Genomic DNA, 12,611 nt, shown 5'->3' with positions numbered 1-12,611 from the left:
CACCTCTGTGTAAGTGGAGAGGGGCTGTGGCTCAGGGGTAGTGCATCTGCTTGGCATGCAGAAGGTCCCAAGTTCAATCTCTGGCATCTCCAGTTAAAAGATCAGGTAGCAGGTGATATGTGTGACCTACCTAAGTCTCTAGAGAGCTGCTGCCAGTCTTAGTGATGGACCAATGGTCTGATTCAGTATAAGGCAGCTTCATGTGTTCATGTGTCCTTTTCTCCTTCTTGCTGTCCTGAGGTCTGTTGGACAAAGGGAGACTATTGCTTAATTGCCATAAATTTCCAAGAGTTTTTTTGGAGCTCTGCGGGCGGAGGGGGGAGAACAGCAGTCTGATGGTAAGATAACCCTCAGAGATCACACCTGTGTAATTGCAGCCTGTCTCATAAATAAATTGAAAGAGAGAGAAGACTTATTGATTATGACAGTGCATACCTTTAGTAAGCATTTAGGGAATCTCTTGGACTATAGTCTTGAGGAATAAATGGCTGATTACCATCAGTAGTGTTTAGTTCATGAATCCCACACACAACATTCATCATATCAAAGCATCTGGTTAAATACCTGATGCCAAAGGTAGTATGTTTTTGGGTTTTTCATTTATTCCTAGAGTACCTTTCTCATATATCTCTGACGGCTCCTGTAGCCCTGATTTGAACCTCAGCTGTCTCTCGATCCCATAGTGCCTTTGCAAATTCTTGGCTTCTCACTATCTGCTTTTCTCAGTATTCAGCTAAGTGTGGATTCAGGCAGAAGCCATATTTTCCCATCAGACGCTGATATTGTTTTTTTAAGGAGTTAAGAATATCCTGAGATGTCTGAAGAAGACACATTTTTCAAGAGCAGAAAATTGCCCTTGAAGAGAAGTGGATTACTCAGATATGTTGAGTACATTTTAAGTCTATTCTCTCCCCCACCCTTATTCTCTAATAAATTATTCACAGCACTTTGGAGGTTTTGCTGTTCTCTCTTGTTGATATGGTGTTGTCTGGAAGTTGTTTCTCAGTTACTCTAAATTATTTTCTGCTGGTAGCAACATGATCACTGGTTTTGCTGTGTGGGACAGTGGAGACAGCTCATGTGTTGTGTGGGTCAGTGGAGGGGCTGTGGCTCAGATAGGATACACTTCAGTCCCGCAACCATTGACTATCTTATGGATCTGATAAGTTTTCACCTTGTTAAGAACATAGTGACTTTTGAGTTTTTATTTTCATTCCTTCCTGGAGAAGGATTCAGGTTCAATTCCCGCCACCTCCAGTGAAAGGATCTTAGGGAGGAAGTGCTGGGAAAGACCATTCTCTGCATTTGTTCAAGGAGGTAGTTGTGAGTCACTGGGCAAAAACGCATGGTCGCTTTAGCCTCCTTTATTCCGTGTTTCAGCCAGGATTGAATGCATGCGTTTTCGCCGAACGTGTGTTCAATCCTGGCTCAATCCTGGCTGAAACAGGGAATAAAGGAGGCTAAAACGACTATGCTTTTCCATGCACTGTCTCTCTTTGTGTGATTCATTCAACTGGTTCATCACTAACTTCAGTGGACTTAGGGTGTAACTCTGCTGAGGGTTGCATCATAAAACACACTGCAGCATTTTTTGTGTCTGAGCCCACTCTGAGATTTTTGAAAATAATGGCTGGAATTAGATTTTAGTGATGGGGTTTCCCAAGCACTAGTTTCCTCCAATGTGCAAAGCAAAAACGGGAAGGCGTTTTAGGGAAGTGGTGAGTGAGCAGGAAGGGGATTCCCAACCCTTTGCCTATAGTACATCCCTGCAACAATTCCCCCTTTGGAAACCAGGTCTCAGAGCTGGGGTAAGGGAGTAATGACTGAGGTGGAGGGGGACAAAGAGGTGAGGGAGGGGTTATGTGACAGATGCAAATGCAGAACTGGGGAGGGGCTTTGGCTCAGTGGTGGAGCAACTGCTTGGCATGCAGAAGGTCCCAGGTTCAATCCCCTGCACCTCCAGTTAAAAGTAGCTAGGCAAGTAGGTGATGCAAAAGACTGCCTGAGACCCTGGAGAGCTGCTGCCGGTCTGAGTAGACAATACTGACTTTGATGGACCAAGGATCTGAGTCAGTAAGGCAGCTTCATGTGAATCCTATATTTTGTCTCTTAAGATCTAGGCCCATCTAACCCCACTGAGAAAATAATAAGGGCCTTTCCACATGACATTGGAATATCATGATTGGCACTCAAGACATATTATTGGGCCCTAAAAAGTAGCTACAGGAGTACCCAGTATGGATCAGGGCCACAGCTGTAAATGAGGAAAGTCAAATCTTTCTCTGCGGTCTAGTTTCCAGAGCAGTGTGTTTGAATGGGGGCTACTCCATACTGCGGCTTACAGTAACCAAGTGGACTCCAAAGTTATATGTCGTTTGACCCTAAGAAACTGGACATGCCCTGTTTTGTGGGGGAAATGTCTGGGGGAAGAGAAACTATCCTCATGTTTTTAGAGACAATGAAGCAAGCTGCCTTGAAGAGATGAAAATTTACCTTTCTTTGGAGAAACATGGGACCTGTTGCATAAGTATAATTAAAAACACACACCATTCATTCTCTTTTTAATTTTGCTATTTAAATGTCTGAAATGTCCAATATTTTTCTAATGCCAAAGGGATTTTATTGCAAATAATTATGTTGACTGCTCTAAATCCACTAAGGAAGAAAGCATTTCTACCACTTAACTATTAATAGCTAGAGTTGCACCTTTCAGATGAGTGTAAATTCAAGTTGTGGGTTAATCTTTCTGATAAACAAAATTAGAACAGTGAAGTGATTTGATGGTTGTTGTATCCAAATCTGCAGGAACTGAACTGGTTAAGCTTCTCTGCCCTTTAATCCAACAGCAGTATTCTCAGATTAAAACTGAAACCAGCGAATTGCCTCTAGTAATAGAAAAATCCTTCCAGGAAGGTCAGAGCTGTTTATCCCTGATTGGAGCCCTATATAATGAGTTCGAGTTAACATCTGTAATTGCTGTTGTTGCAGGAAAGCTCTGAAGGGCAATAATGCAAAACTACTTGGTGTGGCAGCAGAGGTTTGTTATGAGGTCAAGCCTTCTCCATTCAAATACAGATCTGGCCCGTGGCTGGCAGGGAGGGCTAAATTGAGGGTATTTGGAGAGGAAGCGAGATGATACAGTTGCTCGTGAGCATAACTGGGGGGGGGGGGCAGACAGGACCCTGCTTCTTCTTGTGGGTGTAAAGTGCCGTCAAGTTGCAGCCAATTTATGCCAGCCCAGGAGGGTTTTCAAGGCAAGAGACTAACAGAGGTAGTTTGCCATTGCCTGCCTCTGCATAGCGACCCTGGTATGCCTTGGTGGTCTCCCATCCCTGCTTAGCTTCTGAGATCTGATGAGATCAGGCCAGCCTGGGCCATCCAAGTCAGGGCTCCTTCTTCCTACCATGCTGTGAAATTGGTAACGTATTAAAACATGTTGAATAAATATTAGCATAAGCTGAACACTCACACTTAAATAAAAGGTCTAATGTGTGTGTGTGTGAAGTGCTGTCAAGTCACAGCTGACTTGTGGCAACCCCTTATGGGGTTGTCAAGGCCAAAGACTAACAGAGGTGGTTTTTCAGTGCCGTCCTCTGCATAGCAACCCTGGTATTCCTTGATGATCTCCCATCCAAATACTAACCAGGGCTGACCCTGCTTAGCTTCCGAATTCTGACGAGATCGGGCTATACCCTCCCAGAAGAGGTCTAATAGGCAATATTAAATTATAACCAAAATTCAGTTGGTTGAGACCCAAAAATAACTTCTACAAATGGAAGGCACTTGTTTGTGGAATGGAACTTCCCTACTCCCCCTCCTGCTGCAACCCAGTGATAACTCCAATGTGCTGCCCGCTTGGGGACAAGGGATCCCCATGCTCAACATGAGAGGTGAATCGGAGGTCCTCCCTTGAATGAGCAGAAATTATCATCAGGATCCAATCTAGTATCTTCTAGTGAAAGGCATTTTAAGCTGTTTATCATCGTTGTCATCATGATCATCATAGTTCACCTTTCTCACTGGGACCCAAGGAGGATTACAAGTTTTTTTATAATATGCATAACATTCAAATGACTGAAGTGTTTAAACATAACTAGCAATCAAGCATAACTTGCAATTCATATTGTTATAATTAAATTTTGGTCATGTTGAAGTCATGTGTGCCCATGTATCAGTATGTTAAATTTTTGTCCAAACTTAGCCAGAGATGTTATATTTTCCCTTTGTGCATCAATAATTCTTGCAGCCATTACTAGGATAAAAACAAATTGCTATTTGGGATTTAGATTGAATTTCTTTGAGATCACATGTGTCAGAAATTTATATTAGTATTATCCCAGGAACATTTTAATTGGGAGGGGAGGTATTAGCACTAGCTACAACTGTCGTCAGTTTCCTGGACTTTTCCAGTGGGTATGTTATTATTCTGCTCTGCTGGTTTCTTTAAAGGAGCCTGTTTTATTGAAATGCACCTATAAATGCACTTCTGATACCAGGGGCACATTACTCAAGAAAGAAAGAAAGATTTAGATTTGAAAGAGGAGTGATTGCATTAGTGTAGAATTCCAGAGAGGGTTTCGGCATGCAAATTAACTGTTCTGGATTTAGAAACAAATTATTACTAGCCGTTTGGGATATTAGTTTGAATGACTCCTTGTCTGCATTTATTTGAATCTAACTTACGCTAAAAAGAATCTTATTTACCAGGGCTGAAAGCATGGACTGATTAATCAGTGGAATCAACTGATTGACATATTGCAATTTATGAGCCATGACTTGTTTTCTTTTCTTTGCCCTTGTTAAGACCTGATGCGTGGCTTTCTCCTTAAGTTATGCAGTCCTAGCTGCTACAGTATGTGTACTAGGTTTGTAATTTTCTTATACCATGGTACAACAATAATTGTTAAGCTCCCTAAGCCATGGGACTTTCTCTGTGGTAGGAGGAATGTTCAGAAATGGCCTACCAGAATGGGTGTGGAAGGGGCCTTCCTTGGCTTCCTTTAGGAAGGTGTGCAAGCCTGTTGTGTTTCAGAGGGCATTTGGAGGAGGGTGAACTTTTTTACCAGATTTGGCTGTGGCTCAGTGGTAGAGCATCTGTTTGGCATACAGAAGGTCACGGGATCAATCCCTGGCATCTCCATTTAAAGGGTCTAGGCAGGTAGGTGATGTGAAAGGCCCCTGCCTGAGACCCTGGAGAGCCGCTGCCGGTCTGAGCAGACAGTACTGACTTTGATGGAGCCAAGGGTCTGGTTCAGTAAAAAACAGCTTTATGTGTTCAATCTGCGTGTTTTTAATATGTGTGTTGTATTTGTTTCACTAATAGACACTTAAATTTTGCGTCCTTGCAACTTGTGTTGTGCTGTCAGCCTCCTTTGAGTCTAAGGAAATAAGGTGGGGTATGAATGAATGAATGAACGAACAAACGAACGAATGAATGAAGTACTTTTAGAAGCAATTAACTGGGACTAAATCTCGTGTCACAGATTTAGAAGAGGACGGCATACGTTAACAGAAATATTCCAAACTAAAGCTGGGGAAAACAAATCACACATGTTCTCTGGCACTGAAATCAGTACTTATTTTCCACGTATCCTCATAGTTGGTGGGGAGTTTAAGAATCTATCAATTCTTTTCAGCATTTGAATTGTCCAATCTAGAAGAGATCACTTGTATGGCTAAAGTTAAGTAAGTCTAAAGCTAGGGTGCCAACCTCAAGTTGAGAAATACCTGGAGATTTTGGGGGTGGAGCCTGAGGAGGGTGGGGTTTGAGGAGGGGAGGGACCTTGGTGGGGTATAATGCCATAGAGTACACCTATGGCCATTTTCTCCAGGAGAACTGATCTCTGTCGCCTGGAAATCAGTTGTAATTGCAGGACATCTCCAGCCATCACCTGGAGGCTGGCAACCTTATCTAAAGCTAAGGAGTGGTAGGAGCATCATTTTTATTAGCAAAGATCTAATGAAAGCCTTTGGTTTTTATACCGAACCAAACCAGATGAGCTGCTGGAGTATCTGTGATTGGATCTCCCCAGTGTTCTTTAAAGATTAATTACAGCTGCAGGAAATCTAGGCTGCTGTGCTGAGGGAAAGAGCAATAACTCCGTCCCAAAGCCGTTTTGACCGAGAATGGACAACCCCTACTTGTTGTTAGTCTGGAAGGAAAAAAGGGGAATAGGCCTCACCCAAAAAACAGCCGCCGTCAGCCTTTCCAGATCCAGAACTCACCTCTAATCCCAATTCACAGTGAAGCAAAAGTGTCTTCAGTCACTCGTTCACCATCTATTCGCATCATCATCACTAACACTGTTGTGTTTTTTTAAAAAAATAAATCAAAAAGCAAGCCAGAGCCTGTATTTTTACCTCATCTTAAACTCCAGGCAACATTCAAAGTTTCTGCTAGGAACCATTGTTAATGAGCAGAATGATTTTGTATTATTAATTCAATTAATAAGTATTATGGTAAAGATCAAAAGGGCGGGGGCAGTCAGGTAAATTTTTAAATTGAAAATACCCAACTGTGTTTCCAGACTGGAGGCACATACCTCTGTAGTAATTGAGGAGTCAGGGACTCTGTACACCTAATAATCCTACCTTCCCCTCCCCTGCCCGCAGACTTAATGCTCCGATTGTTCAGCTCCTGATCCTGCACTGGCATTCTGTTAAATTATCCCCAGATTAAAAAAAAAAAAAAAAGAATAGGGAAAAACCTATGAAGAAATAGCCATACGGGCCAGGAAATTGCAGTGAGAAGGAGGAGGAGGAACCTGGGGATCCCCCAGAATTAAAGTTCCCCTCCAGACAGCAGAGATCAGTTCCCCTGTAGAAAACAGATTCTTTGGAGGGTGGACTCTATGACATTGTACCCAACTGAGGTCCCTGTCTTCCTAGGGTTGCCAGGTCCCTCTTCACCTCTGGCAGGAGGTTTTTGGGGCAGAGCCTGAGGAGAGGGGTTTGGGGAGGGGAGGGGCTTCAGTGCCATAGAGTCCAATTGCCAAAGCGGCCATTTTCTCCAGGTGAACTGATCTCTATCAGATGGAGATAATTTGTAATAGCAGGAGATCTCCAGCTAGTACCTGGAGGTTGGCAACCCTATGTCTTCCCCAGGCTCCATCCCCAAATCTCCAGGAGTTTCCTAATCTGGATCTGGCAAACCTAGCCCCCATTCCTCGCTGGTGGCCATGGAGGAGGGGCTGGCAACCCTATGCCTCTTCCATCAGAGAAGCTCTGCTGACATAAAAGGGAGTAATCTCTTTCCCTTCCCCCTCCTTGCTGTAGCCCACTGACTTGGCTAATTCAAGTCTCTGGAGAGATAGCATATGAATTTTCTGCATAAAGAAATGTTGGTCCCAGACATGAAGTGTCCCAGAATCAGAAGGGGACTGCAGGGTGAGGGGAAAGAATCCGTGATCCTTGTGCTGGATACAACCCAGTAGTTAGAGTATGGGACTTTGCCCAAGGAGACCTGAGTTCAAATCCCTTCTCATTGGCCATTCACATGTAGTCAATATAACCATCTTTACAGAATTGTTGTGAATATAAAATAGGGTAATCTTAGTTCCTTGTATGAAGGGTGGCGCGTAAAAATGTTAAAAGAGAGAACAGTTGCGTGTGCACGGGCTCACTTCACCTCAGAGCAATAGCAATTGATTCTTACTGCAACTTATTGCCATAGCAATAAGATTCTTCAGGAAATCATGAGAACAAAAAATCTGGAAACTTCACAATGATGCAGAGGCATAAATCTAGAAATTCATAATGCAGAATAACCAGGGATTGTCAATACAGACCTGTGCAAAGTTGTGTGTGTGTAAAGTGCCTTCAAGTCACAGCCGACTTATGGCAACCCCTTTTGGGGTTTTCATGGCAAGAGACTAACAGAGGTGGTTTGCCAGGGCCTTCCTCTGCACAGCAACCCTGGTATTCCTTGGTGGTCTCCCATCCAATACTAACCAGGGCTGACCCTGCTTAGCTTCTGAGATCTGACAAGATCAGGCTAGCCTGGGCCATCCCGGTCAGGGCTGTGCAAGGTTACTTCAGTCTAAACCACTGGTTCCCAACCGCGGGTCCCTGGACCCCCAGGGGTCCGCAAGAACTAAATTAAGGTCCGCGAAACAAAGTTATAAACCCATAATAAATTAATATTTTCAATTAAAAGTTCTCTATTATAAAACTATATATTCAAATATTATTCTAAGTTTAATGTTTAACTAACAGTTATGATTAAAGTTTATTTTCAAATTCTCTGAATTTTTATTTTGAACCTTGGGGTCCCTGCACCGAACAAAAAAGTCCTAGTGGTCCCTGGTCAAAAAAAGGTTGGGAACCACTGGTCTAAACCTATTGATTTCAGTGGTCAGACTGCAATGGCTCTGTATAGGCTTTCAGTGTAAGAGATTGGGTTTTTTTTAAAGTAAAATAACGTGGAACAGCAACAGACACCTGTTAATATTTAAGTTATTGGAAAATGGAAAATGAATGAGTTTTTACTGCAATCTTAGTTAAGTGAATCCTTGCTCCCCACCCCCCACCCCCAATTCTCCTTCAAAGTAAGAATAGGAGCTGACATAGCCGCACCTTTCTCTTTTCGTCACCAAATGTTCCCCAGCTCCACTTGGTAGTGTTTAAGTTGCCGTATCATACCATCCCCTTCTCAGATTCACAGTGCTTATCTTGTTCTGGCAATTTAGAGGGAAATAGTACAAAATACTTTTCTAATGGCCAACATCTATGTTTGAAAGGGTTCATTTTTAAAAAAAATCAAAGTTGTTTCACAATTAGGCTGGATTAGGTGTTGCTAGATAGTTCATGATTGTTGTGCTATAACACTAGTTTGCAACATGATTTTCCTGTGCGGACTAGATTGCTGTAGCACAACGATATCATAATATCCAACAGTGTGTGGGTGCAACCTTCACCTGGAAATAATTCCCATTGATCTTGAAACTTTTGCAGGAACGTGCATAGGATTGGGGTGTGTGTTACCTTTATCTGCCGTATATTTGCTCAAATCTGAACTCTGCCAATAGATTGGATATTAAACTCTATATATGACAGATGTATATATAGTTGTACCTTTGTTTACATGCATTTTGCACAACTCTTTAGCCTCCATTCACTATGATATTCTTCTTCCATATATCCCTGTTTCCATCTTTCTATCGCTTTGCCACCTTTTAGGTGTCAAGCAGGAGAACGTATGCTTCTTACACCTACCAATGATAATGCAAGATAGATGTTGGGACAGACCTCACCGGAACTGCCAAAATTGTCTCACTTCCCAAGGGCAGTATCCACAGAAGATGTTTTGAAGTTTCTCAGGCTGTTGTACATTGGCTGTGGTCAGGGAATAAATTTTGTCAGTCTTTAAGGCCATCACAGGACCCCAGTTTTTTATTTTGCTGCCACAGACAAACATGCTTTTTATAAACAACAACAACAGAACATTGTTCTACTAATGACATTCTTAACAATAGCCTTAGTAATAAAAACAGCAGCCTAAAATATCAGGAGGATCTCCATGGGAAGAAGGGTCCAGAAACACCTCGGACCTAGCCACCCATCTTTTTTTCTAAAGGGAGGGGGTCACAAATTGCAAGAAGGTACCTTAAGCTGGTGGATTGCTTCAAACTTTGCTGAGCATAGTGATAGCATCTATGCCAGTGTCAGACACCAACCAAATTTTTTTTTAAAAAAAATATATTTTTATATAAGGGGATACAGAAAGAGAAAAAAGGGGAGGGGGAGAAAAGTAAAGCATAATTCATCATCCAATCCTCAGCATGATCTATACCACTGGTTCCCAAACAGGGGTCCGTGGACCCCTAGGGGTCCGCGAGAACTAAATTAAGGTCCGCGAAACAAAGTTATAAACCCATAATAAATTAATATTTTCAATTAAAAGTTCTCTATTATAAAATATATATATTCAAATATTATTCTAAGTTTAATGTTTAACTAACAGTTATGATTAAAGTTTATTTTCAAATTCTCTGAATTTTTATTTTGAACCTTGGGGTCCCTGCACCGAACAAAAAAGTCCTAGTGGTCCCTGGTCAAAAAAAGGTTGGGAACCACTGATCTATACTTAAAGAAATACTGTTACCATAACTTTTGACATTCATCCTGTACATTAAAAGATCTTGGTACTCACTGGAACCTGTTTCGTCCTCCCAGCCTCAACATGAATTAAGCTTGAGAAGAACTAAAAACCATAACTTCTATCATTTATCGTAAACTTTCTAACCTCTTAAATCTCGCTGAGCATTTTCTTGTAATAAGTCATTAGTTTGTTAGTTTTTTACATTATTTACTTATCACTCAGTTTGTAATTTTATGCTGGCCATTGGCTGTAACAAATAAACAACAAATAAACAACAACTTATCACACAGGTAGTAGTCGTAGAAGGGTTGCCATTTCAACACACATTCATCTACCAACCAAATCTTAATATCAAGCACATATCATCATCATATATTACAATAGAAGAGTGAGATTCGAGTCCAGTAGCACTTTAGAGACCAACAAGATTTTCAGGGGCATAAGCGGTCGAGAGTCAAAGGTCCCTTCATCAGATATACTTTGACTCTGGAAAGCTTATACCCCGAAAATCTTGTTGGTCTCTAAGGTGCTGCTGGACTCAAATCTCGCTCTTCTACTGCTGGTCAGCACGGCTACCCTCCTGAATATATTACAATGTCATTTTGGGATTTTGGATTTCAGAAATGGCAGTGTGTGGAAGACTCCAGCGGGAAGCTGAAGCTGCACAAATGCAAAGGGATGGCCAGCCTCACAGCTCCAGGCAGCAGCAAAGGTCTGACCAATCTCATGCCCAAATACTACAGCCAGATCAGTGAGGACTGCAACTGCGAGGAGAATGAATACAAGCTGAGCCCCATCGGGAGACGGAAGAAGCTCTTCTCCAAGAAGAGTAAGTAAGGCTTTTGCACACTCCAGAGAAACTGGGCGCAATTAGGCTTCGCTCTTCAAAGGTTGATATTAACCTGACTCAACTTTAGTACATCATTTTCGACTCTAGATGGCTTTAATTAAAGGCGAAGGAGTGTGGGATGGCTTCCAAAGCATTCACTAGATCTATGGTTGGTAGAGTTTGCTGTTTTTTGTTTTGTTTGCTGCAAGCAAAACTCAGGATTAATTAGACCGAACCCAGCCCGACTGCATCGGGTTCCATGCCCTAGTTTGCAACAGAACTGCAGGAGACAAGTCTGGAAGAAGACAAGAAAACCACCTGACCCATTTCCCACAAGCACTGATACGCAGGAAGTCCATCAGGCGGGCTGCACATGGCCCGGTGAGGATCTTTTCCAAAAGGCATGATCAACCCTGAAATAATAGATGGCTAGATGGTGCATTACAGGCATACTAAGTGACGACACTCACTGTTCTAGGGAGGACTCCAGGTTAAATCCCTGCATTTCATATAAAAGGATCTCTGGTGCAGCTTTTGAGGAAGGCTTTTCCCTGCTTGACATCTTGGTGAGATGCTGCCAGTCAGAGTATTCAGTAACCAAGGTAGAAGGGTAGAATCATAGAGTTGGAAAAGGCTATACAGGCCATCTCATCCAACCCCCTGCTCAATGCAGGATCAGCCTAGAGTATCCCTGACAAGTGTTTGTCCAGCCTCTGCTTAAAGGACCAATGGTCTGATTCAGTAAACAGCAGTTTAGAGGCAGTTCAAAATGCCCTGGGTTGTTTTGAGCGTTTCTCAGGATGTTGCAGCACTTGTTCATGCTTAACAACACACATAAACACTTGAAGCTGCCTTATACTGAATCAGACCCTTAGTCCATCGAAGTCAGTATGGTCTACTCAGACTGGCAGCGGCTCTCCAGGGTCTCAGGCAGGGGTCGTTCACATCACCTACTTGCCTAGTCCCTTTAACTAGAGATGCTGGGGATTGAACCTGGGACCTTCTGCATGCCAAGCAGATGCTCTACCACTGAGCCACGGCCCCTCCCCCAGAAAGGATGTGTATACTTTCTGTTCCCAAAGCCACTTGCCTCTTGTGTTTTCCGAACAGGTTCAGCCAAAGGTGCCAAGGTTGATTTTTCACCAAGCCTGCCTTCAAAGCAGATTGGCTGTCCTTGGCAGAGGCCGGGCTCTTTTCCACATCGTCCATTCCACAGGCTCTGCTTTTAAAACTGGAGTCAAGTTAATATCTATATTTGAAGTACATGGTCTAATTATAGATTAAAAGAGCCAAACAGCAGCTCAGAATTATTATTCAGCTGTAAAGTTTCTTTTCGACTTGTTCCACAAATGCAGAGCCTTAATTATTTAGCAGATTAGGCTTTCTCGGTAATGACCTGGCACAAGCTTCAAACAGAGTTTAAATTGATTTTCTCCCTTTATATTTGCCATGCAAGCTGATTAGTAACTACTAAGCTAATTTTTAGGTGAATAAAATTATTGGTTTTCAGGTGAAATTGCATGAGAAGCTCTTGCCGCTTAAAATTTGTGGCACAACAGATAATCTTCAAATAATGCTTGAGTTTGAAGTTCAATTAACTTGTTCTTGAAGGGAAGGAGCATTGGAAACGTGAGCATGGGGTTAAGGCAAATTTGCTAGTAACTATGGAGCACTGGAAGACAC

The 12,611-nt window shown here is 42.4% G+C and overlaps 1 protein-coding gene across 2 annotated transcripts in view; it reads left to right on the top strand.

The window, feature by feature from the left end:
- SULF2 (sulfatase 2) overlaps positions 1-12,611 on the top strand; it is a 130,425-nt gene that overhangs the window by 86,630 nt on the left and 31,184 nt on the right. For both annotated transcript variants that reach the window (XM_056867449.1, XM_056867450.1), the window contains exon 10: positions 10,721-10,928. In XM_056867449.1, coding sequence (XP_056723427.1) covers positions 10,721-10,928 — 208 coding nt within the window. The remainder of the gene's footprint in view (positions 1-10,720; positions 10,929-12,611) is intronic.

The sequence above is a fragment of the Euleptes europaea genome, chromosome 2, assembly GCF_029931775.1.
Source record: "Euleptes europaea isolate rEulEur1 chromosome 2, rEulEur1.hap1, whole genome shotgun sequence".
Classification (NCBI taxonomy): Eukaryota; Metazoa; Chordata; class Lepidosauria; order Squamata; family Sphaerodactylidae; genus Euleptes; species Euleptes europaea.
This window is presented reverse-complemented; position numbering and strand designations above follow the sequence as displayed.